The sequence below is a fragment of the Sciurus carolinensis genome, chromosome 3 (genome assembly GCF_902686445.1).
Source record: "Sciurus carolinensis chromosome 3, mSciCar1.2, whole genome shotgun sequence".
NCBI lineage: Eukaryota > Metazoa > Chordata > Mammalia > Rodentia > Sciuridae > Sciurus > Sciurus carolinensis.
Window position 1 is genome coordinate 22,535,354 of NC_062215.1, and position 27,453 is coordinate 22,562,806.

The window sequence follows — 27,453 nt, forward strand, 5'->3', positions numbered from 1 at the left end:
TAAGAATGTTCAACAAGTTTCTTGCCTTCATTTGGGAATTCCTTCACCATCTATCCACTACTGTCTTTGGATGAGCTTCGTGTTCTTATAAAGACCTTTAAAGGGGGAAATGGACCTCAGTCTATTTTGTCCATGTATTTTAAGTGTTTTTCAATACCCAAGAAGGACATTTATGTGGCCTGATTTAGAGAGTTTCAATATCTCTTTGAAGTTATGAATGTAAAGCTAGTCAGAATCTCTTTTTTCTCTTAGAATCTGTACTCTGTTCCTTCTGGTGTTATTTACAGTACACACAGGGCACTTAAAAAATATTATTGAGAGCTATTTAAATGTCATTGTCAGTTTAAAAGGTTCAAAAGACCAGTACCTTGTTGCCTGTAGGTCCTCATCTCAAAAGCTGTCTTGCTATGTTTAACCAAAAGATGTTCCCACATGACGGTTGCTCGTGTGAAACCTTTGAACTAGTTTTCTTTCTTTCTTTCTTTGTTTTCCTGTTAAGAATCCTTTCAGTGTGCAGTTGAAAGTTTCACAGTTAGCTTTTTTCAACTTAAAAACACTATCAGACTTACAGAAAAGTTGCAGATTAGTACAAAAAAAAAAAAAAAACACGTATTTTTTTCCGGAAATTTTGAGAGTAATTTGCTGACATGATCCCTATCACTTGCAAATACTTGAGAGTATATGCTCTGTCTTCTCCTGCATAACCACAGTAAAACCATCAAACCCAGGAAATCAACACTGATGCATTACTGTCATTCAATCCTCAACCCTACCCAGTCTTCTCCGGTTGTTCCTGTAATGTTCCATACTGCAAGACGGTTCAGTTCAGAATCACACATTGTATTGGTTGGCATATCTCTTTGCTATCCTTCAACCTGGAACTGTTCCTCAATCTTTCGTGACCTTGACACTTGAGGATTACAGGTCAGTTGCTGTGTAAACTCTCTCTTGATTGGAGTTTGTCTGTTTCCTCATGGCTTGATTCATGTGGCAGGAATATCACAAATGTAACTCTGTTCTGCTCGTCATCAGGCAGCATATCATTTTCATTTGTCCCATTATTAGACGATCTCATGTAACTTCGCTCAGTTAGTCTTGTCAACCAGTCTTCTCCATTATATTATTACTCTTTTACTTTTGTAATTAATAGGCATTTGGGTGGGGGACAAGAACTCTGAAACTATATAAATGTCCCATTTGTCATCAGGCTTTCAATTTTTTCACCTACTTATTCATATTAGAATGGACTCATGAATTCATTTTTTTCAATGGATTGTAACCCAATACTATTATAATGATTTTAGTGCTCCCTTATCCCAGATTTGGCCAGTAGAAACCTTTTCATGATGACTTATATAGACTCCTAAGATATTTTCTTCATTCCGTGAACTCCTCCTTGTTTTCTGGCACAGAAAAATGTTATATTCATCTTGTACTTTCTATGCCCCAACCCTGGAACTCCCTGGAACTAACCATTTCTCCAAGGAGCCTGGCTTCCTTAAGAATGATATTTAAAAGTTAGTATCTGGGGACTGGGATAAAGTGCTTACCTTGCACATGTGAGGGACTGGGTTTGATCCTTAGCGCCACATAAAAATAAATAAAGAAAATAAAGGTATTGTGTCCATCTACAACTAAAATATTTGAAAAAGTATATGGGTGTTAGAAGCTGTAGGAGTGTGTCACTGCTCTCAGGTGCTCCCAGGGAACAGGGTGAGGGACTGTATTGATGTATATGCATATACATACATTTATATCTATATTTTATATCTCTTTATGCCAATACTGCAAACTCCAGTATAGTACTACAGTTTTCAACATTTGTAACTTTTTTCTCTGACAAAGGGAACAACCTGTTTGTATTATGTTTGACCCATCTGCCTTTATACAGCACATCATCCATTGCTACTACCATCTCCTCAGTACCTGTGCTCTTCTTGTCTAATTTGGGTCTGATATCTCACACCATGACCACCACTCTGTGGACACTGTTTTGGCTATGACATCCACATGCAAGACTAACTCTAAACTATGAATACCCTCTTCACCCCACCCAAAGTCTGACACTTCTCATTGGAGCACTTCCATACATGGAAGTTCTCTTCACTCCATTTGGGCTTCATGCTGCTAGTCATCACCCTTGGAAGTAGGTACCCAGCTCAGTCTGTTTAGTTCCTAAAACCCCACACCAGACTGGCTGCACAGATGTCCTTCCTGTACTCGTCTTCTGATACTCCATGGTAGGCTGTCCCTTAAGTTGGATATTCTCTCCACCCTTCTCAGACTCCAGCACTACAAATCAGGCAGTTCCCCTGCCTGAAGGCCCTGTTACCCCACTGGGGCTTTGACATACCTTGCTGTCTGTCCCCCCATGTGGAAACCCTCTCTGACTTATTCAGACTGCCCACCCTACAGGGACACCCTCTTCATGCTGACCATCTTCAGCAGTCTGCTCTGAAGACTGGGTGACTAAAACTGGATAGAAAATCTACAGTCTTACTGGCTTAAACTGGCAACCACAACATTGAGAAGTGAGGGGGGAATTCTGAAATGGAGAAAGCTAGATAGGACTTTTTTGTATATGAATTATCTGACTGATCTTGGAACTACATATTTGTAGGGTCACACTTTAAGTAGCCCATTTGAGGCTAGAATGACTAAATAGAAATTAATGTTTCTGCAAGTGACCAACTCTTCCCAGTTGCCTCAAGACTATCACAGTTCTATATTATGGAGAACTCAATACTGGTATAATGGGACATTTGGTCACCCTAACTGCCACTTACCATAGATGAGACAGAATTTGAGTTTGATACCAGGCAACTTAACCACATGCTGAGAAAAGTAAAACAAACAAATAAAAACTCCCAAAACAGGCAATGTAGTGCATACTTGTAATCCCAGTGACTCTGGATGCTGAGGTAAGAGGATCACAAATTTGAAGCCAGCCTGGGCAACTTAGTGAGAACCCTGTCTCAAAATAAAAAATAAACAGGACTGGGGATTTAGCTCACTGGTAGAATGTCCTTAGGTTCAATCTTCATTACTGACACACACACATGAAAGAAAAGAAAAAAAAAAAAAAAAAAAGCAAAACTCCTATACAGTTCAGAGGAACATAAAAGAATTCAGAATTTCTATAACATATCATAATATCCAGGATATGATCCAAAATTATTAGGTCATATGAAGAAGCAGGAAAATGTGACCCTTCCTCTATAGAGAAGGAATTCAATGATGAGTGACCTCATGATGACATACATATGGAAATGGCAGTAATATTCAAAGATGTAAAGGAAAATGTGTTTATAATGAATTAACAAATAGGAAATCTCAGAAGAAAAACTATAACAAAAATTATAGAATTAAAATTACAGTATCCGAAAATTCATCATATAGCTTTAACAGCAAATTAAAATGACAGAAGAAAGAATAAGTGAAATTGAAGCTATAGTAATAGAAATTATTCAAACTGAAAAACAAAAAACACTGGTGGGGGAATGAAGTGTGGAAAAATATGAAAAGATCTAATATACATTCACTGAAGTTATAGAAGGAAAGGAGTGAAAGGATGAGCAGAAAAAGTACTAGAAGAACTAATGATTGATAATTTCTCAAATTTGATGAAAAACCTAACTTTATAGATTTAAGAAGTTCAGTGAACCCAGAATAAATGCAAATAAAAATATACTTAATTGTATCATAGTTAAATGACTGAAGGGTAAATTAAGCCCAAAGTAAGTAGAAGGAAGAAAATAATAACTATGAAAGAAGAAATTAAAAGTGAGTCATTCCTAAATATAAAGGTATTATGGATGTTGACAAAAAAAAGAAATCAACAACAACAACAAAAATACCCAGAAAATTAACTGACTCAGAAATTGATTCTTAGAAGAGATTTTTAAAAAATTTGAGAAACTTCTAGCTACACTAACAAGGAAAAGAGACTACAAATTATTAATGTCAAAAATGAAAAAGAAAACATAACTACAAATCTTACAGATATTAAAAGGATAACAAGGAAATGTCACAATCTTATACAAATAAATTTGACAATTTAGGCAAGAAGATAAATTCTTTGAAAAATAAAACTTGCTGAAACTAATGCAAAATGGCATTTAAAAATATGAATTGATTTGTACAATTCAAGAAATTGAAATTATTATCAAAAGAAAACTCCAGGTGGGTATGGTTTTCCAGACTTGTTATATCAGTTACTTGGGAGGTGGAGGCAGGAGGTTCAAGGCTAGAGTTGGCAGATTTAGCAAGATCCTGTCTTAAAAAAAAAAAGAAAAAGAAAAAAGAAAAAAGAAAATAAATAAAATAAAATAAAAAAAGAAAATTCAACACCTAGGACTGGGGTTGTGGCTCAGTGGTGAAGCACTAGGCTGGATCCTCAGCACCACATAAAAATAAATAAATAAAATAAAGATATTGTGTTCGTCTATAACTAAAAAAAACATTAAACAAAACAAAAACTCCAGGCCCAAATGGTATCACAATTAAACAGTTAAATTTTACCAAATATTTAAGGAGGAAATAAATCTTATACAACTCTTTCATAAAATAAAGGAGGAGAGAATGATAAAAAAATTCTGATACCAAAATGTAATGAACACCTTAAAGAAATAAAATTACAAGTCCAAGTCATTCATGAATATAATGCATAAATCCTTAGTAAACTGTTAATAAGTCCTTAATAGGCTAATACACAAAGCAGAAACTGTGTCAGGGGTTTGTCCCAGAGTACAAAGGATGTAATCCCAGGAGTTTATATCAGGGTTTGTAATTCATTCAAATTGACAGAATAGATGTGGAAAAAACATATTAATAGCTTCAGAAAAAGTATTTGACAAATTTCAATATTTGTTCATTATAAAGACAAAACAAAAAGCCCTCTTAGCAAATTTAGATGGGAACTTCTTGAGCTCTGCAAAACTTACAGTTAAAATTATAATTTATGATGAAATACTGAACATTTCCTCCATAAAATTGGAAACAGGGAAAGGATGACCCCTCTTATCACTTCTATTCAATTTTGCTAAGAGTTCTAGCCAATGCAATAATGCTAGAGAAGAAATTAAATATGTAAAAATTGGAAAGGAAGATGTAAAACTGATTATTTATATTGAAGATACCAAATGACCACTAAAACTAAGTTAATTTAGTAAGATATTAGCATATGAGATCATTAGACAAAAACCATTATATTTTTATATACTACCTGAAAACAATTGGAAAATAAAATTTTTAAATATGATTTAAAATAGTATCATAAAATACATAGTATTTAGGAATAACTTTAACAAAAGATATGCAAGACTGTTATATGAAAATCAAAATATTGCAGAAGAAAAATAAGCCCTAAATAACTGGTATCATGTTGATGCATTAAAAGATTCAATATTATTAAAACTCAAACTGATCTTTAGATACAGTTCAATTCCAATCATAATGCCTCTAATATTTTTAAGTGAGCAAATTATCTTATTTTAAAATTTATATGGGAATGCAAAGGACTTAACAAAGCTAAAGCAATTTTAAAAAGGAAAACACAATTGGAGGATTTTTACTACCTGACTTCTTTATAACTACTTTAAAACATCAAGACATCATGGCACTGGTATAATGACAGTACATCACTGGATCACAATAAAGAGCTATGAAATACACCTATACTCTTAAACTCACTTGATTTTTGACAAAGGCATCAAAGCAATCCAATGGAGAAAAAAATGTGAAGCCCAAACTATGATGCTTATAGAAGAAAATAAGCTTATCAAACTCATAAGTTTGAGATAACAGAGTTTTCTTAAGCAAGAAACAGAAAGCAATATCCACTTTAAAATGGATACATTAGACTTCAAAATTTCAGACTTCTGAATATCAAAAGATGCTATTAAGGGAGTTGGGGCTGTGGTGAGTGCTTGCCAAGCATTTCTGAGGCCCTGGGTTTGATTCCCAACACCAGGAAAAAAAAATACCATTAAAATAATGAATAAGCAATTCACAGAACAGAAGAAAATAGTACCAAATCATATATCTGACAAAGGATTGGTATTGGTTAAATGCAGATAACTCCTATAAAAATAAATACTAATAAAAATGAGCAAGAGACTTGAACAGATACTTCCAAAGAAAAATATATGAATAAGTACAAAAAAAGATGCTCAATATTATTGGTTCTTCAGGGAGATATAAATTTAAATCAAAATGAGATGCCAATATACATCCACCAGAATGACTCTAATTTAAAAGTCTGATGATACCAAATATTGGTGAGGATGCAGAGCAACTGGAAGAACTCATATGTTGCTGATGGTACAACCACTTTTAAACAAGTCTAACAGTTTCTATTAAAACTAAATATGCCTGCTCTGTGACCCAGTAATTCCGTACCTGAATATTTACTCAAGAGATAGGAAAGCGTATGGCCACAGAAAGACTTTAACAAGGATGAACATACCCCAATCTAATCATGAGAAGAACAAACAAATCCCAGTTGAGGCACATTCTACAAAATACCTGCTCAGTATTCCCCAAAACTGTCAAGGTCAGCAAAACAAGGAAGTCTGAGAAGCTTGTTCACAACCAAGAGGAGCCAGAGACACAGTGACTAATGTAATGTGGGATCCTGGGACAGGAAAAGAACTTTAGATGAAAACTAAGGATATCTGAATACATAGATAATAACAAGGTATTGGTATTTGTTCATTAGTTGTAACAAATGTACCATACTAATATAAGATGTAATATGATGATAGAAGAAACTGAGTATGAAGTATATGGGAATTCTGCACCATCTTCATAATTTTTCTGTAACTATTCTAAATTTATTCTAAATTTATTTTAAATTTTAAATTTATTATTTTAAAAAAGAAATAGAGTAGTTTTACTCATAATAGCCAAAACTGGAAACACTCTAAGTGCCCTTCAACAGGAGAGTGGGTAAACAAACTGGTATATTCATTTAGTGGAATACTACTTAATAACAAAAAGAGTGAACTACTGATAAATACCCCAGAAGGAATGTATCTCAGAAACATTATGTTGAGTGAAAGAAGCCTTGGGCAAAATAATTTATACTATGTGTCTGTATGATTCCATTTTTATAAATTTCTAGAATAAGCTATAATCTACAATGGAAAAAAACAGTAGCTGTCTCGAGTATGTGGGCGGGGACTAGGAAGGGACATGGGATGATGGTAATGTTCTATATCTTGACTGGGATTTGCATTACACAAGAATATGCCTTTTAAAAAAGTCACTGAATAGTTTACTTAAGATCTATGCATGTTGCTGTACGGGGCTGGGGATCGAACCCAGGGCCTTGTGCTTGCAAGGAAAGCACCCTACCGACTGAGCTATCTCCCCAGCCCCTTGTATGTAACTTTTTTTTCTTTTTATACCAGGGATTGAACCCAGGGTTGCTTAACCACTAAGCCACATTCCCAGTCTTTTAATTTTTTTATTTTGAGACAGGGTCTCACTAAGTTACTTAAGACCTCATTAAGTTGTTGAGGCTGGCGTTGAACTTGTGATCCTCCTGCCTCAGCCTCCTGAGTCACTAGGATAATAGGCATGTGCTACCACACCCAGCCGTATGTAACTTTTACCTTAAGAAATCTTATAAACAAATATGGAACTCTAGTTAATAATATACATGCTAAAGTTTTTGAGGTGAAGTATGCTGATATCTACAACTTCTTTTGGAATGCTTCAAATAAGTAAGATGGATTGATGGACGGGTAGAATGATGGATAGGTGAAAATATGTGAAAAAGCAAAAATAGCATAATGTAATTATAAAATCTAGTCCGTGGGTCATGCATATTCACCTTGTGATTATTTTAACTTTTCTATCTATATGTTTGAAAATATTTATAATAAAATATTGGGAGGAACAATGCAGGATATCTGAGATTCTTTCTTTTGGGCCCCATGTTTTGCTCACTGTTCTTGGTATAAGTAAACCTCTAGGAGAAAGTTCTCAGAATAACATTGCTGCATCAATAATTCCTTTCATTCTCCTTGAGGCACTTTTAGGGAGATCATAGAGGAAGTATAGTCCTGCTCTGAAAGAGGAATTCTATTGCTAAGTTTCCAAAATGCAATCCTTATTAAATTTGGAATGCTGAAATCTGTCACTGTATTCTATCCATTTATTTATAATCTCTTTCTTTTTAGATATACAACCAAACGTTGAACTGAAAAGCACTCAGGAGCAGCCTGTGTCTGCAGGTAACTTGGATCTTTCCTTTCTAGAAACATACCTTTGCTGAAAATACCAAAGAAAGAGGAGTGTTCTTATTCTGGTTGCAGTAAAAATGCTATGTTTTTAAAAAAATACTGTTGTCAGCGTGGCATGATGATGCATGGGCTAGAGAAGCTGAAACAGGAGGATTACAAGTTCAAAGCCAGCCTCAGGAACTTCGTGAGGCCCTAAGAAACTTGGTGAGACCCTGCCTGAAAATAAAAAATAAAAAGGACTGGTGATGTGGCTCAGTGATTAAGTGTCCCTGGGTTCAATCCCTAGTACAAAAATGGTACCACCACCACCACCAACTGTTACTTTTGCTAATTAAAAAAAAATAACTCCCTCATTTGGATCATATGAATTCTTTTGCAATATAGGGCCTAACAGCATTCTGCCCAATGTTGATTTCTGAGTTTTTCTTTTCCTTTAAAAATTTTTTCAAATCATTGGTCTTGATAAAGACAAATCTTGTTAAATATTATGGTAGCTTAACTTTGAATGACTTGTGCTTTACTCTAGAACAGCTTTTTTTTTTTTTTTTTTTTTTTTGTAAAGGGCTAGATTGTAAATATTTTAGACTTTGCAGGCCGTTTGTAGTCTGTCCCATATTCTTCTTTGTATTTTTACTACCCTTTAAAAATGTAAAAACCATTCCTGCTTCCTGGGCTCATACAAGAAACAGGCCAGAGTCAGACTTGGCCTTCGAGCCATAGTTCACTGACCCCTTCTCTAGGATAAATTATAAACATTTAAAATAATTTATTTCCTAAAAATAATGTCTATGATTTCTCCATCAGTTGACTCACTTTGCTTGAATCAAAACTTATTTCATATTATAAAATGTATTACTTAAGTGCTTTTTTGTATTATTGAGCTGTAACCTCATCTTTAATTGAACCTGAACCTCACATTAATTGATCAGTTGTGCACTATATTTTAGTCATTTCAAGCTTAAAAAAGGTGAACCACATGTTCAGAACAACACCTCTGCATTTATAGAGTACATATTATAATATGCAGAAATTAGAATCTTAGGTATTCATAAATCAAAAAATGAGTCCATGCCAACCGCATTTTCAGGGCCTCTTCTTCATGGATTGTACAAAGTGTGTTTCTGTTTTATACCTGCATTGCAGTAAATGTCCTGTACCATTCATTGATCATGCCGCTGTAGAATTTTTAGTTACCTCTCTTACTTCAGCCCAGCTTAACTGACATAGGATTCAGTGTATTTGATTATTTGTTGAACTAATAGGTATTCAGTAAATATTTTATGGAATTTTGGGAAGAAATTTGATAGAAAGTAACTTCTCGGTTCATCACTTCTGCTATCATCTTTTTGTTAAGCCTACATATGAAAATAATTCCAGCTATATTATTCCTTTTCTCTTACTTCTAGTATTATCATTATTTATTGTAACAACATTATGTTTCCCTTAAACTTGATGTTTAATAAGTTTTCTATTTATTTAAGAATACTTTAATCATGTCTGCTCCCTTTCCTTTATGAACTCCCACTACACTTTCTATGTTCTCCCATCCTGTGTCTGAGTCTACCTTGCATTATGGTCGAAGGCTTCTTTTATCCATGTCTATGAAGCATAAACTCCTTAAAGGTAGGATAGGCATGATGACCTGTTCATATTGCTAGCCTTGTCAGCATTTATTAAAAGTTCAAAGAAATAAAGGAACTTGGGGTCCAATATGTTTTCCACAGAATCACATTTATGATATGAACAAAAGAGGAAAACAGGGTTTGGCATTTAAAAACTTATAGGCTTCTCTTAGGAAAGCAAAGTGGATTGTACCAGTGTTTGCAAGTTCAATCTTTCTCATTACTGCATATTAATACTTCTTAGACATAAATAACAATGGGATCCTACTGAATATCATGAGATATGAATGTAGATTGAATTTCTAAAAGAACATGAGTTCTTTTTAACTTGGGTGGAACAAATATTAAGAGAGTTGCATGAATTGAAAAAGTGCATGAACCCTCTGTGTAGTTCTACACTTGAAGAGTTTTCATACGTATCCCTTTTAGGTATATGTGAGGGGGATACTGTTTATTACTAAAGGATTCTGTAAAGCTGATCATTAAATGGCATGTACTTAATACATATTTATAAAATCCTTTAACATTGATTGCATACTTAGAACTCTTTTTGTCTTTTAGAAAGTCCAACAGTTTTGAGTGACTACAATTTAACCAAACCTCATGAAATAGAAAATGTGGACAGTGTAGAAGCCCCAGCCAATGAAGACGAAGATACAGGAGGTGAGTCATAGTGTACAGATTTAAATATAATGGTTATAGTGTAGTCACAGGTTAGTGTGAAGGAGAAATTAGCCCTCTAAGGGAAACTTTCTTTTGTGGGTTTAGTGAGCAGCAATTCTGATTTGTTTTTTCAAAAGTATTTGTATTTAATAGGATGTTACAGGATATCAGCAAGTTATATTAACTTCACTTAAAAATGTTTATTGTACTCTTTTCCATTATAAAAGTAGCACATAGTCATTAGAGAAAGTCTGTGTGGATATTTTCCAATACCAACAGCCAATTCTCCTATTCTCTAGGCAATTACTGGGTGTCCAACAATTCAATTCAGTTCAATTCTGGTACTAACTCCCAGAGTTAGCACAGGTCCTACAGGTTAAGGGCTCAGTCCCACAAGACTGATCCCACTTGGACACCAGTTTCAAGTACCAGGTCCCCAGGTGTTACTTACTCTCCTGTCTGATTTATCTGCAAACTTGAGGGCTCCCACTGCCCCCATCCCCAGGCTCAATAATTTGCTAGGATGACTCAAAGAACTTGCTACATAACCCATTTGTTCATTCCTTTGCCCTCAGCTACTATTTCTCCTTCTTTCTGTCATAATGATTTCCATAAGGCTGTACCCCACACAGGAATTCCTTTACTAAACCAAGTTCCCATTGCCTTTTTTCTTTACCATATGACCAGACACTGACCATCACCCATGAATCAGTAGAAACAGAGGCACTTATATAGTTCAGTTGTTCCATGACTGCTAAGCAAACAACAGGTAATTCAGCCCGCTAAACTGATTTGCTATCACCTTGTTCAAGCAGAGAAGTGTCTTCCAAAGATGATGTTGTCTCTTTGCCTTAGAACTGCCATCTAAAACCAAGCAGCAATTTGTTGATCAGTCAAGGGCTACTTTATAGGGCACTGTGTCGATAGAATCTGACAGCTTCTCACATAATTCTAAACTGGGGAAGAAGCTTGATGCTTGTGAATCTCTTCCTTCAGTCCCCAGGTAGCATGACTCTGTAGAAACCATTTCCATTTCATGATGGAACTCTTCTGTGCATGACCCTCCCCATTGGAGTATTTCCCTGACATCACCCAAGACATCATGGGTATCTTGGGGTTTAAGATTATTTTTTGTCCTTCAAACATAGTGGCAGTTTCCATCCATGTCTGGAGAATTTCCTTTTTCATCTAAATCTCTACCTTAACCCTCTCAATTCTCATATTTCTGTATTCTCTAATCTAATGTAAAGCTGTGTTAGGGCTTTGCCAGCAAGTTTTGGTACCATAGTATATGAAACTTCCATGTCAAGGAGTCCCAGAAACAACTTTTCCACCTCTAGACCATTTTATCTTCTCATATGCAAAAAGGCTTTTGGGTCCCTAGGGTGCAGTTGGGTCCCTTTTTTTTCATTTTTGGAACTGGGGATTGAATCCAGGGATGCTTTACTACTGAGCTAATTCCCCATCCCTTTTTGTTTTTTCACTTTGAGACTGGGTCTTACTAATTTGCTGAGGCTGGCTTTTAACTTGTCATCCTCCTGCCTCAGCCTCCCAAGTTGCTGGGACTATAGGCATTGGGATCTATTTTAGGGCTTTTTTAAAATATTTATCATGATTAATCTGCCTATTGCCCCAAGCAATTAACATTAGATTTCTCATTACCATCTTTGCCTTCTGGCTTTAAAATTTTTTCCCAACTGGAGTAAATAGAGTGAATTTGTTTGGGGCTCTTCAATGCAGGAGGACAAACAAGGGTTCCCTTTGTCCACCCAACCTTAAATAGTCTCTATTGAGACCTTTGTTTCAATCCCATCAATGTTTTATTTAACCCATTTCTTAATAACACCCTGCTAGGAATGAGTCCCTTGATTCTCCCCCTTTTATTTTCCTCTTTGTTTCACCCTGTGAAGATTTCCTTAGTTCAGCTTACCTCTTAATAACCATTTAAAAATGTCCACCTTGATGGGATGAGTCCTTTGGCTCTCCCTTCTTCTCCCCCCATTTTCTTGTTAATCAATCTAACATTCTTGTTGGTATCTGTAAGACCTATGAGGGGAACATAAGACAGCAAATTCAATAAGGCTTCTTGGACTGTGGCTCAGTTTTGCAGCAGTAAATTAACCTGGGGTGTTCCCCTGTACCAACCACATTTTCTTGGCATCTGTATTTGTCTACTTGGCATGCATTCATAGAGGTCAATTATACTCTATTTTCTTATTATTTGTATTCTTGATGCTTTGGCATTTGAGGGCCTATAGACCCAAAGAGAGACTGTTCCTCCCAGGGATAGGCAATTCTTAGATATAGTAAAGGTCTCATCTGGGAGCATGCTTTTCATATAAAAACCAACCAGTCCTGAATCTATAACCAGTTATCTCCTTATCTACATCTCACACACCAAGCCAATATTTCTCCTGACCTAACTCATTGTGAGACCTAGTATCAGCCAATTACAGACCATCCCTATCATCCCAAGCCTGACAAGATTATTCAAAATAGCCTATCCTAGTCAGGTGTGGTGACCCATGTCTGTAATCCCAGTGTTTCTGAGGCTGAGGCAGGAGATTGAAAGTTCAAGGCCAATTTGGGCAATTTAGTAAGACCCTGCCTCAAAATAAAAAATGCAAGGACTGGGGTTGTAACTCAGTGATAAAGCATCCCTAGGTTTAATTCCTAGCAACACACACATACACACACACATACACACATACATACACACAGCCTATCTAAGCTGCTTACCCTGTCCTGCCTTGCCTTTGCTACAGAAACCTCAATAAAAGCTGTGGCCTATTTCTTTCTCTCTTCTTTTTTCTTCCTGACTACACTGGTGCAACACCCTGCATAGCATAGTGAATATAATAAACTTCTTCCTTCCAAAGCTCATCCTCATTTTCTCTGTGACTATATTAATTTTACCATACCATATCCAATATGTGCATTCTTGGATACCACCTTAACCCTGGCATTTACCATGACCTGGGAATGGACATATTCAGAAAGTAAATATCCTGATTATCATAAAGTCAATTCCACAAATGTGAAGCATATCAGCTTCTTCATCTAAGGTGTTCCACTTGACATTTGTAGGGGGAGTTGAACACACTTCTTGGGGGTAAATAGACCTTACAGTGGCTTTCACTAGCACCTGAGTTTATGTGAATGAGGTAACTTTATTGAAAACCAGGCAGGTGGTTCCCTCAGGAGTAATGTTTTCTAGACCATGTGTTGCAATCTGTGACTGTTCCACAGTGAGCTAGGGGTGCTACATCAACTTAAACATGCTCTTCCACTCTGTAGTATTTAAAAACCAAGATACAGAGCTGGTGGTGTAGCTCAACATTAAAGCATATGCTTGGCAAACACCAGGACCTAGGTTCAATCCCCAGCACCACAAAGAAAAAAGAAAACAAAAACAAAAACAAAAACAAAAACCAACATACTGCCGGTAAATTTGTTTTTCTCACAATACATTTTTGTAAGGGTTCTGGAGGAAGCTAATGATACTGATTTATAAAATAAAATAATTATTTTATACCATATCCCCTGGTTTCAGTAGTTTCTTGGTTTTTCCCTCCCTTACCTGGACCACCCTCTTGGTGTCCAGAGACCTTATAGTTTTTCTGTTGTTCCCACATAATATTCCCCTTTAGGGGCAGCTTTGAATTGAATCCAAAGCTCAGGGCAGCTGAACCCTGAGTTTTGTCTAGTGTCAAAATCTGACCCAGTGCTCTCTTTTTCTTCCATTGTAGCTATTACAGATAACAGTTAAGAAAGGATTACGTATTTCACTTTTCCCCTATCAGTTGGCATTTCTAATGCATCCAGTGAACCAGTTCCTCAAGAGTTGGGTCCATTTCTAAATTCCCTTGGTAATTTTTACCTTTAGTAGCTGCTGCTCCATACCATGAGTGACCATATGGCCATCCAGGGATCAATGTTTCTGTATCACTATCCTTTTTCATTCCAAACCACATGTTTCTGTGCACCAACCATGGGCTAACAAATCCCACTCCTGACCCCAATTCTGGGATGTTTTCCAACTTGAACAACCAGTTAGTTCTTCAGACAACAATTTAGTTGATGGGTGTCCCACAATTCAATTCAATTCTAATATTAATTCCCAGACTTAGGGCAAACCCTACAAGTTAAGGGCTAAATTCCATACAATTACCCCTATTTCAAACATTGATTTTAAGTACCAGGTCCCTAGATTACCCATACCTCTGGTAAAACCTAGGCAAATTTAGGGGCTCCCACAAATGCCCACCCCAGGAATGATGATTTGCTTGAATGACTGGAAGAACTCAGGAAATCACTTTACTTACTATTACTGGTTTATTGTAAATAATACAACTCATAAACAGCCAAATGGGAGAGCTGCATAAGACAAGGTAGGTGGGGCAGTTGTACCCTCTCCAGGCATGTCACCTTCCTAGCACCTCAATGGGTTCCTCAACCTGGAAGCTCTCTTTGTTGTTCAGAATTTTTATAGAATTCAATCTCCAGGCCCTTTCTGCCTTTCTAGAACTTTCAGCTCCAACCATCTAATCACTTATTTTTCTGTTTACCAGTTCCATCCTGAAGCTTTCTAGGGACCCCAACTTAAGTTACTCATTAGCATAAACTCAGGTGCTATTGAAAGAGGCTTGTTAGGATTAACAATGATAGTTCTATAACAAAGTAAATTGCAAGAGACTTAGGAGCTCTGTGCCCAGAACTGGGAACAGGAACAAAGACCAAATATGCTTTCGTATTAATACCGAAGTTTGTAAAGTTCATTTAAGTAGAAAGAAAAAAAGCAAGGCAATTCCCAAGGCATTGTGGAATACTTACTCTTAGGCTTTTTGTGTGAACTTTAAGCACTGTTTATGTTTATGTTGCTCACATTTTATGCTGGTAATTGGGTCATAAATGTTTCTTTATAAATGTCACTCAGACCTCATTTTAAATATCATTTCTTCAGAGAGGGCTCCTGTTATAACCCAGTTATTATTTTAACCCAGTACCCTATTTTAATTCTCTACATGACACTTATCATAGATTTATTTGCTCATTTATTAAGTGAGATAGAAGAAATATATCTCCTTCCACCTTTTATTGACCTTGAATTCTGGACTGTCTTTTTCACTGCCAGGTACTTGCAACACCAAGAACAGTACTTGGTCCATAGGTAGGTGTGCAATAAATATTTGATGAGTAAGTGACTAAATGAAAGTCCTGGGTTAATTATATTTGCATATATATGTGTGTTTCTTGGAGAAAGAAAATATTTTCTCAGTCTTTTTATTTTGTCTTTGATTGCTTAAGACCAAGAAATGGCATTCTTTGTCTAAAACTTCTGAGATTCAAATCACAGCTTCAACTAACATTCCAGCTTTGCCGAGCTATACATTAATTTGTACCAGTTTTTAACCACAGAGACAGAAAAATGCTGCCTGGCACAGGATGTGGTCATTTGTGCTGAGGAAAGGCATATGATGTATCAGTTTCATGCAGCTTCTTGAAGGTGACATCCATGGAGTCACACTCAGAATGAGGCAAAGGGTAGCTGTGCCTTTGACTTCCATTTTTCTGAGTTAGTGCTTCTGAGTTCTGGTAGGCAACACCATTAAGTTTGTGTTTGAAATAGTGATCCCTATACAACCATTGGTCTGGGAAGTAATCATTTGTGTTAGACTTTGCTCTGAGTGCAGAAGTAGCCTATAGATTTTGTGTTTTCAAGTAGTTGGGGGTAGGGGAGATTGAATACCCCAACATAAACAAGAAACCAATTAATTTTCATTCAACAGTAGGATTTAGAATAAATATTATAAAACCCCAAGAGACGTAGCACCTCTTTAGGAAACACACAGTAGACTGTAGGCCTCTACACATTCTGAACCTGCTTGGGATGTTACTAAGGAGAAGAGTAAGAGGGCAATTCAGTCTCTGTGATCCATTTAGTGAGGGTTCTCTGACTATTATAGCAGCCTATGCCATTTCTATCACCTTACTTCCAACAACCTGTCAATGTCTTAATAGAACATCTGTGTGTAGAAATTATTTTTTCCAGTTGCTAAGGATCTGGAAGTGTCATGCTGTTCTTGGGAGACACTAGAAAACATGATCAATCATCCCAAATAATTTGGGGAAGAAAGAAGAAACAGTTCTTTCTTCTAAGACTCACTCAGAAAGAAACGAATAAGTTAATTTTAGTCTAGTCTGATTATTGAGATGGATTATTCTATTCTTTTTTTTTACACCTTTATTTTTTATTTACTTATTTTTATGTGGTGGTGAGGATTGAACCCAATGCCTCACACGCGCTAGGCAAGTGCTGTACCACTGAGCCACAACCCCAGCCCCTATTCCATTCTTTCATAATTAACTTCCAAACTTATTACTGTACTGTTAATGTTGACTCTTAATTTGAACTATATAACTTTGGAAAAAGTGATTACAGGGTCCTGCTTTTAAAACAGATGCAATATGATCAATATGTTCAAATTATATGTACTAAATTATGGAAGCAAAAGAATTGAAAAGTAGTATTGCCTGGTAGAAGATATACCTACTGCATAATAAGATACTTCTGCCACATGCAGCACAAGGGTACATAAAGACTAGAGTTAGGCTGGGTGTGGTGGCACACACCTGTAATCCCAGCGACTCTGGAGGCTGAAACAGGAGGATGGAAAGTTCAAGGACAGCTCAGCAATTTAGTAAGACCCTAGGCAACTTAGGGAGAGCCTGTCTCCAAATAAAAAGGCCTGGGGACGTGGCTTAGTGTGTCCTTAACTTTGGTACTGGGTTTAACCCCCAGTACGAAAAAAAAAAAAAAATCAAGACTGGTGTTAGGATTATACTTTTAAAAGTAATTAGGGAAATTCAGCTAAAATGTAATAACAATTATAAAAAGCATACTTTAGAAAATCCTGTTCTATTTTAAGTTTAAAGGAAGCATTTTTTAAGATGTCCTTTGAAAGGTTTTAGAAACTAACTTCTCTAGGGTGCTTTAAATTCTGAATAATTGTAATGTTTAATTTACATCTTAAAAAAATTAAATGTTATGTACCTGTTTACAAGTTTCCAGCTCTTAGTAAGTTGCTTTATAGAAAATTTCAGGCCCTGATGGGAACACTCTATTTCTTCTTTTTTGGAAAGACAGACTAATTTTTAGGGGGAAAAGTCTTTATCCAATTAGAATTGGTTGAAAAACAAAATAAAAATATTTGGAAAAATTTCATAGATGTTAATATGTAGCTCAAATTCACTTGTTTCTCACTCCACAAATATTATTTTATATTTCTTAAAGTATATTCCTAGGAACCTTGTATAGGGGTTGGCAAATTTTTTCTGTAAAGGGACAGATAGTAAATATCTTAGAATGTGTGAGTCACACAATCTCTATTACAGCTCTTTAGTTCTACCATTATAGTGTAAAGCAACCAGAGAAGATACATAAAATGAACATAGGACATAGTTGTGTACTAATAAAATTGATTTTACAAAAGCAGTGAGCCAACCTGTAGGCCATAATCTTATTACTCCTAGCCTAGTGTACACTTCTATTGTTTGATTAGTTAAGAAAGCTTTTAGTCCTTGAAAGAAACAACATTCATATAAACATCTTAAAAAGGCATTAATGGGGACTCTAAAACTATTATTTTAAAAATTATATATAGGGGTTGGGGTTGTGGCTCAGTGGTAGAGCCTAGCATGCATGAGGCTCTGGGTTCGATCCTCAGCACCACACAAAAATAAAATAAAGGTACTGTGCCCACCTACAACTAAAACAAAATATTTTTTTAAATTATATATATATATATATATATATATATCAACTATTAACAGCTCTGTTCATCACATGCACATGTAGTTGAGTTGTCTTCTACTGCAGTTTAGACAAATTAATTAGGAAAAAAACTACATGTGGATTAAATGTTGTGTTACTATTAGTTGGTTCCTTCTTTCTTCTTGAAAATTTAAGTCCATCAGGTGATAGTTACATCAACTCAACTTTGTTTCTCCATGAGGCCTTCTTACATCATTCCAGCTCACCCAGTGTAGTCTCAGAGCTGAGTTTTTGGAATATGTTCTACTAGTACTTGTTTACATGCCTAATTATCTGGTATTGTTTGTATATGACAAGATTTTACTCCATTATGTTATAAACTTTGGAAAAAAGTACCTTAATATCCCACATTTACATCTTTCTGAAATGCTTTCCAGTGAAGCAGTATAATTCAACTGGATTGAAAAGCACTGGGAATGAAGAGGTTCAGAGTTATTTTTTCAGCTTTGTCATTGACACCTATGAACAACTATTACTTCTCTTCTTAGTGTCCAACTGTAATTATCTTCAGACTGATCATAAGCAGTAGTAAATGGCCTTGAGTTCCCCAATTCTTTGTTTTTGTTTAGCATCCAGTGAGTGTGGGAGTATCATAGGCACTTCACTGAATACAAAGGATATTAGGACCCTCTTCTTGAATCTAAAATGTCAGCAGGATACTGTAATGTCAAAAACAGAAGCTAAAGCAATATTAAAACATGTCATGAGAAAGAATATCCCTATGGCTTACATGTGGCTTGTGATCTCAGAGGAACACAGTTAAAAAAAAAAAAGCCTCTGAAGGTCAGGACTAGAGGTGAGATGTGTTTAACACTAGTGTACCCAGGGATATCAGCAGTAGAGATGAGGTGCAAGGTGGTGGAGTGCCAGGCCAGCAAGACCCTGAAGAAAAGACATGGAGTTAAGAGTGGAAGACTGAGGTAGAATTCTCACAGCTTTCTCTTTCAGTCTTTCCTCCTCTCACACTGGATTCCCATCTTTGCCATTCTTTGCCATTTCCCACTTAGAAAATGAATGGAGGGGGACTGGGGTTGTGGCTCAGTGGCAGTGCATTTGCCTAGCATGTGTGAGGCACCAGGTTCGATCCTCGGCACTGCATATAAATAAATAAAATAAAGGTCCATTGACAACTTAAAAAAAAATATATATATATATATATATATTTAAAAAAAAGAGAATGAATGGAAAGGTCCTGTCATGAGCATGTATGCTATGAGGCTGTGAGTCTATGTGCATTTGCCAATGGCACTGATTTCCCTCCTTGAAGATTTAGGGACTATAAGTTTGGCTGCCAACTCCCTGCATTATTCTACTGACCCAATTTTTCTGCAGTCCTCATCTCTTCCTACTTAGACTAGCCATTCATTCTTAGAGCTGCTCCTGGGACAGAAGGTATACAAAATCCTTCTGTACCCATTGACAACAGCCATTTACCCTGCCTATGTTACACATTTACCTTTTGTGTTAGTTTCCCAGAGCTTCCATAACAAATTACCACACACCAAATAGCTTAAAGCAACATGAATTTCTTCTCTCTCCATTCTGGGGATCTATGCTCCCTCTGAAGGCTCCAGGGAAGCCTTTCTAGCTTTTGGCAGTCCTTGATGTTGATTGCTTTTGGGAGCCTCATTCTAATCTCTGCCTCTGTTGGCACAAGACCCTCTTCCCTGAGTTTTCTCTGTATGTCCTCTTCTCTTATAAAGATGACAGCCATTGGATTTAGGGCCCAGCCTAATCCAGTGTGACTTCATCTTAACTAATGACCCTGTTTCTGAATATAGTCACATTCTGAGATTTCCAGGCAGACATGATTTTTGGCAGGATACTATCATCACACCAAACCCTTAGTCTCCTGACTTTACAACTGAATCTCAAATATACCTGATGCCCATCATGAAAGAGATTTTCCTTTTAATTAATTATACAGTGGTATTCAGTGTTTTTGTTTGATTATTTCTGTCCTGTTAGGGTTATGGATCTTGCCAGATTCCATAAGAAAAGTCAAATTTGATAATTTATTGAAAGGCCTTAAAATTTCTCTACTGTGACACCTTGTGCTGTAGAGATATTTGGATTGAAGAACTGAAAAATTATCCTTCCCACGTGGGAAACAGCTCTCATCTTTAGTAGCTTCCCATGGCACAACTTCCATCCCTTTTGAGGTGTACAACTGTTTTGTGCTTATAAGAAATACCGACTACTTTGATGCAGCTGAAAGGGGAGGAAAAAAAAAATGAGCCACATTTGTGGTTCATGGATGCTAATTGCTGCTACAAGAGATGTGTGAAGGAGGGTGGCTGGAGCGAGCTGGGAGAGACCGAGTCAGCCTTGCCTGTAGCTCACTGAGGTCCCAGCGGTACGGTTCAGCACATGCAAATACATGCTTCAAAAGGAAGTGCCATTTTTTATCAAAATATTACATCTCTCAAGCCCAGATCAAGCCTGTCGCTCATGGGATGCAGGGGTTATCTTACAAAATCAGCAGCGCATTGCTGCACAAGTTCACTCACAGGGGATTTCTCTGTGTTCACACTGGGCAGAGTGTTACAGCTTCCACTATGTCACATAGCAGTTTTGCTGGTGATAAAACCAAGATGTGTCTCCTTGAAACTTTTTAACAAAGAACATCTCTGGATATATTTATTTTAAAAAACCAGGCTGTGTAGCACAGCGAACTAAGAGGAATGTGTAGACATACATTTGGTGTCTGTAAAAGAAAAATGGATGATTGAAATAATTAAAGGAAAATGGGTCTTCCCACTGTCCTTCGTGGATTCTTTGGAAGTTTCCCCTTTGCACTTTTCTTCTTCCGTGGAACTGTTTGGCGCTTCTTTCCAGTAGGGCTAACAGGCACATGAAACACCCAGAGGAGCATGCTGACTCTCACAGCAGCTGCTCTTGCCAAGTGGGTTCTGGGCTCACACAAGGTTTGGCATCAGCCATGATGACTGGGCCATCATGGACCCTGGTGCAGTTTGAAAGCCACATGAAGTCACCCTGCAGAGGGAAAAGAATAGTTCCTGTGGTGTGCCAGAGTCAATTCACAGTCACTTGTTAAATTTTCAGGAATTTACTGGGCTTGATGGTGCATGTCTGTAATCCCAGCAACTCGGGAGGCTGAGGCAGGAGTAGTGGGTGTTCAAAACCAGCCTCAGCAACTTAGTGAGGCTCTGAGCAACTCAGCAAGACTGTGTTTCTAAATAAAATATTTAAAAAGGTCTAGGAATGTGGCTCAGTGGTTAAGTGCCCCTGAGTTTAATCCCTGATATAAATAAATAAATAAACAAATTTATATATTTTCAGGAATTTTGTGAGCTGGCCAGCTTGACACTGATAGCTTGAAATTGGCTATGGTGGACTTTTTTTTACAACTGAAATCAGCAAAATCCTTCCCCGCCTCACTGTGTTGGTGTTAAGCATTTACCAGCACACCACTGACCTGAGGACTGAACAAAAACCTGCCCTGGCTCACAAGTTTATTTGTTTGTTTTTCCTAGTAATTTGTAAACCCAGAAGGGACTTTTGTTGGGCTAGGGTAATCAGCATGAAGAATAGTGTTCGGGATGACAAGAGTACCTGAGATCTCCCTGATCTCCCTATAATATAGTAGCTAGGATCCAGAAATTTTATCTTATAAAATATGGGGGTCATATTATTGTAAAGTTAATGAAATATAGTCATTTTGAACATATGTTGTTAGAAAAAGCAAAAACAACAACTGTTGAAGTGTAGACTGGACACAGTTGACATGCATTAAACTTTAAAAATTCCAAAGGATCATGAAGCTGTTACTTCCTGCCCACTCCCACAGTATGAGAACTTTAGCTTCCTCTTACCTGAGAAGGGAATCAGGTGGATAACTGGAGGCAGTCACCAATCTTGTTATAACCAAATTTGTACATTTGTGTTGTGACAGGGTCTGATTGTACTTTATTGTATCTCAAAGACATGACAAGGACAATATTTCTTAGTCATATTCTTCTTCTGTGCCAAAGTTCTGGGCAGATAGTAAATGTTTTATCTCTTTTTCTTTCTGCCTTCCCATCCAACCATCCCTTTGTCCATTCATTCCCTGCCTTGTCCACAAGTACTCACTAAACAATTGTCAATTAATCAAAGTGAAGGAGAGCATGTAACTACATTTCAGTAATGGAATCTTTTCTTTTTTTAACTGTGTTCTTTACACACTGGGAAGGTTTTCCAAGGATTAAATGGATGTGGATGGTTTTAAGAGAATTAAATTCCAGGTTCTCAACTGCATATGTTCTTTTCCTAAAACTGATCTGCCCTAGAAGCTGCTGCCATTTTTTCCTATCTCCTCTTTTGCAATGATCCTTTTCTATTTCATTAAAGAAAGGCATATCCCTCACCTATCTCTAAGGTACAAGTACTTTCAGGATGCCAAACAAAGGGTCAGCTCAATAATTTCTTTAATCAAACTTTTGCAAATTATTTTCCCTTTATCCTTCTCATTAAGAGTTACATTCCAGGGGCTGGGGAGATAGCTCAGTCAGTAGAGTGCTTGCCTTGTAAGAACAAGGTCCTGAGTTCGATCCCCAGCACTGCAAAAAAGGAAAAAAAAAAAAAAAGGGAAGAGTTACATTCCCCCAAAACTTTACTTTTTATATTTGATGATAATTGATCAAGAATTATAATATACCAAAATTGTTTTAATCAGTTGGCGCTAAAAATTTGATCTGGAAGGAATTTTTTGACACATTGTACTTCTTGGTAACAAAAATAACCTTTCTCTCTCTCTTTTTAATGTTGGAGAAACATAATTGGCTGAGCAACAGAAGATCTGAGAATGTAAGAGTAGCGTACTGGGATAAGACTCTGGGTAAAGTGAACTAGAAATAGAAGTTGAAGGAGAAGATTGATTAGTTTTAAAAAAGCTGATTTATGTATTTGTTAATTTATGATGGGGTAAAACAAATTGCAGTCATTATGTTTCATCAGGTATATCCGAAGGTGTGCAGTAATAGTTTCAACCATCATTATTTACAATAAACAACTATTTTTAAGAGTAAACTTATGATGAAAAATGGAAATGTCACCTTAATATCTTCTTAACGTCCTTTCTATATAAGGGAGAAATACGAAACTTCAAAATTTTTTTGAGGATACTTAAGCAAAAGGTTTGAATGCCAATTATCATCATATAGTACACAAAGAATAGCCTAGAGGTAACTTCAGTTTAAGCCAGAGCTTATTTAAAGGCCTAGGGCAATGATTCTCAACCTTCTATCTCAGGGGTTTGAGAAATCTCTCTGATAGTATATGAAATTTTGTTTGTAAGCATGTGCACATTTTTCTGGTCCAAGAACATAGTTTTCCCAGAAGTCTACAAACCAGAAGAGATTAAAAGATCTAACCAAAGCATATAAGGTCTCAAGGCTCTTGACTTCACTCTTCATGATGGTTTTGTGTTTATTGGCCTGTGGAACTGCTTCCAACGTAAACAATTTTGGTTTAGTTTTGTATGTTTATAGAATAATATATACTAATTATAAAAAAAATAAGATAGACCCACTCCCCTTTCTTTATCATCATCCTGAAAGCTGTCCTAGGGCAATCTTTTAATTCTTTAAATTTTATTCATTTTTTAGTGGTATTAGGGATCAACCCAGAGCCTCACACATGCTAAGCAAGTGCTGTAGTGCTGAGCCATATCCCAAACCTTTTTGTTTTGAGGTAGGTCTCACTAAGTTTGCCCATGCTGGCCTATAACTTGGAATCCACCTACTTCAGCCTCCTAAGTAGCTGATATTATAGGCATGCACTACTGTGCCAGGCTCTTTTTTCTTAATTTGGATGGGGAAAGTTACAGGTGCCTTCATCCATAGAAAAATGCTAGATGGAAATTTGAAACAGGATTTTTTGTTGTTGTTTGGTTGGGTTTTGTTTTTAAATTTTAGTGCTGGTTATTGAACCCAGGGCCTCAGGTTTGCTAGGCAAGTGCTCTACCACTGAGCTGCATCCCAAGTCTCTGAAAACAGTTTTTAAAAGAATAGATGTGTGCCCTTGAGAGTTCTATTATGTGGTTTCATCCCGCATTTAATCAGAAGTCCAACAATTGGTTGACAGAATATTTGGGCTCACAGTTAGGAAAATTATATTTGGAAGTGACTAACAATACAGTAGTTTTAAGACTTTGGGTTTTAAAAGTGTCACACACACACAGCAGATGAATGAAGATGTCAAAGCCAGGCCTAAAGGAGGACCCTGGTAATCCAGCCCTTGGTGTATAACCTTCAAACACCAATAAACAAGATTATCTGGATTTAACATGTGACCTTTCTCAGTTTGACTGGTAGGTCCAGATGTTTTCTCATTTAGCCGCCTGGTTGAAATCTGCTTTAACTGACTGCAGTTGGATCTAGATTTGAGGTTGCAGGAATGACAATCTTAAAGACTGTATTCTGCAGTGGGTGATGCTGTCTAAACAGTAACATATGGAGACCCATGGTTTAATAATTAAAAATAATTTGTGACCTTACCCTTAATAGATTTGTTAATTATGTCAACTGAAAAAGTAAAAATGGAATTGTGACAGATATTTCACTATATTCATCAGTCTGGTGGCATTAAAGACATTGACAAGATTTGTTAGAATCAGGCTTTCTGCACCTGCGTCTACAGAAACAGAAATCCCAGATATGCCTTTTGTTTTCCTTTGTTACCCCTTGAGTAAATTCAGAGCAGCCCTACAGAAAATATGAAAGGCTTTTGATGAATTTAAGTCAGTCCAGACTTGTAACCATACTTCCTACCCACCCAAATTTGGAAACAACTTAATGGTCTTTTATTACCTCCTTTATTGCTTGTAACCCAAAGCCATCTCTGGCATTTTTATATGACCTATCCCTTACTCACCATCAGCTTGATTTTCTCGTCCTTCAAGTTGTGCTAGTTCTTTCTCTGAGACCATATTGAAAAGATAATTCTTTATTTTCTTCCTTTGATTTATGAGAAAAGTAAGCTTTCACATCCTTGAATGAACCTGCAGAGGACTTCCTCATGTACATTTATACCACTGTTGACTTGCAAGTTACGGATGCAGCCATTTACTAATCAATAATTATAGCCCAGCAAAGTTGATTGTTAATAACAGAATAAAAATTGAGACAGTATACTCAATAAAGCATAAAATATGGCAAAACAAGTAACCTACGGTTTGAAAATTTGTATCCTTATGTGTATGCACAATTTAGAAAAAGCAAAAATTAGTAGTTAGGTATGTCTGAAATTGATAATTAAATAACTAAGTACAAGAGATGTCCTGTCAGTCCAACTATTTTATAATTGGGTTTTTTTTTTTTTTGCCTCCTTTCCCACTGCAAAGAAGGAGATGCTTCTTCTATTTTTAACCATTTATTCTTGTAGAAGAAGATGCTTTTTCTACTTTTATGAATAATGCTGTGGTGATTATTTATATACGAGTCTGTGTATGAACATATGTTTTCTTTTTCTTAATTTTTTTGAGTAGATACCTCAGAGAGGAATTTCAGGGTTGTACAGTAAATTTGTTTAATTTTATAAGAAACTGCCTGTATTAGTTATCAATTGGTGTATAAGAAATTACTCCAGTTCTTAGTAGCTTATTTTAAAAAATATTTTTAGATGTTGATAGACCTTTATTTTATTAATTTACTTATATGTGGTGCTGAGAATCAAACCCAGTGCCTCACACATGCTAGGCAAGTGCTGTACCACTGAGCCACAACCGTAGCCCCTCCTTAGCAGCTTAAAACAATATAAGTGTATTATCTGAGGAATACAGGCACATTGTATCTGGTCCCCTGCTTCATAGTCCCTCCCAAGTCTGCAGTTAAGGGACTGACCTTAACTGTGGGCTCATACAAGGACTTGACTAGGGAAGGATCAGCTCCAAACTCACTCATGATCATTGCCAGGATTCAGTCCTGAGGGTTGTGAGACTCGTTTCTGTGCTGGAGGTTGGCCAAGCATTTCCTCCCATTTTTGCCATGAAGGCTGTCCAGCTTAATTCTCAGATAAGCACACAAGGAGAGGGAGATTTATGAACAAGATCCAACTCACAGTCTTTTATAGCCTAATCGCAGAAGTGGTACCTCCCATCACTTTTTGCCATCAGAAGCAAACACCTAGGTCCAGCCCAAACTCAAGGGAAGATTATACCAGGGTATGGATACGAGGAAGCAGAGATCACTGTAAACCATTTAGAAGACTGCCTACTACTTGCCAAACTGTTTTCCAAATGGCTGCACCATTTTATATCACCCCAGCAACATATGAGGGTACCATTTTCTCCACATCCTTGCCAATACTCATTGTGTGTCTTTTTGGTAATAACCAAAATTCTAGTGGGTGTGAAGTGATATCTCATTGTGGTTTTAATTTGCATTTCTCTAATGACTGATGATGTCAAGTATCTTTTCATTGACCTATTGTCCAGATGTATAATTTCTTTGGTGAAATGTCAGTTCAAATATTTTGTGTTTTTAATTGGGTTATTTATCTTATTATTGATTTGTAAGAAAAATCATGCTTTTGGTGTCATATCTAAGAAATCTTAGACCTTGACTAAGTCAAGGTCATAAACATTATGTGTCAGCTACTATGCCAGTACCTTTACATACATTATTTTGCTTAATTTCATTATGTGACAAACCCTGTGAGATACAGATATTATCTTTGCACAAATGAGGAAATTCATAGAAGTCAAGTGACTTGTTCAGGTCACCTAGCTAGTTACTGCAAAGCATTCAAATGTATTTACAGTAGGAAAAAAAAGAGTTAAATTCCATATTGTCCCTTCCCTGATTATCAGTACCTACTCCATTATTTGAATGATTAGTAGAAACCTATCTGTGATCATTTGGAATTGCCATTTGAAATAGAAGGGACATGTTTTCCAGTTTCTTGGCTAGATTCCATTCTAGTTTTATTTTGCTAGACAATATTTCCTCCACAGTTTCTGGTTGATCTAGGATGCAGTTTTGCTTGCAGCCTTTAAGTGTGTAACTGGGCAGCTGTTAAGCAGTTGCTGTCTTCACCCCCAGGGATGAACATGTTCCAGTGACAAGATAGCTTATTCCCTTGT

The 27,453-nt window shown here is 36.5% G+C and overlaps 1 protein-coding gene across 1 annotated transcript in view; it reads left to right on the plus strand.

Annotated features, from left to right (window-relative positions):
* Positions 1 to 27,453, plus strand: part of Ikzf3 (IKAROS family zinc finger 3) — an 83,578-nt gene that overhangs the window by 17,897 nt on the left and 38,228 nt on the right. The window contains exons 2-3 of the mRNA XM_047546858.1: positions 8,187 to 8,240; positions 10,433 to 10,534. Of these exons, the coding sequence (XP_047402814.1) occupies positions 8,187 to 8,240; positions 10,433 to 10,534 (156 nt within the window). The remainder of the gene's footprint in view (positions 1 to 8,186; positions 8,241 to 10,432; positions 10,535 to 27,453) is intronic.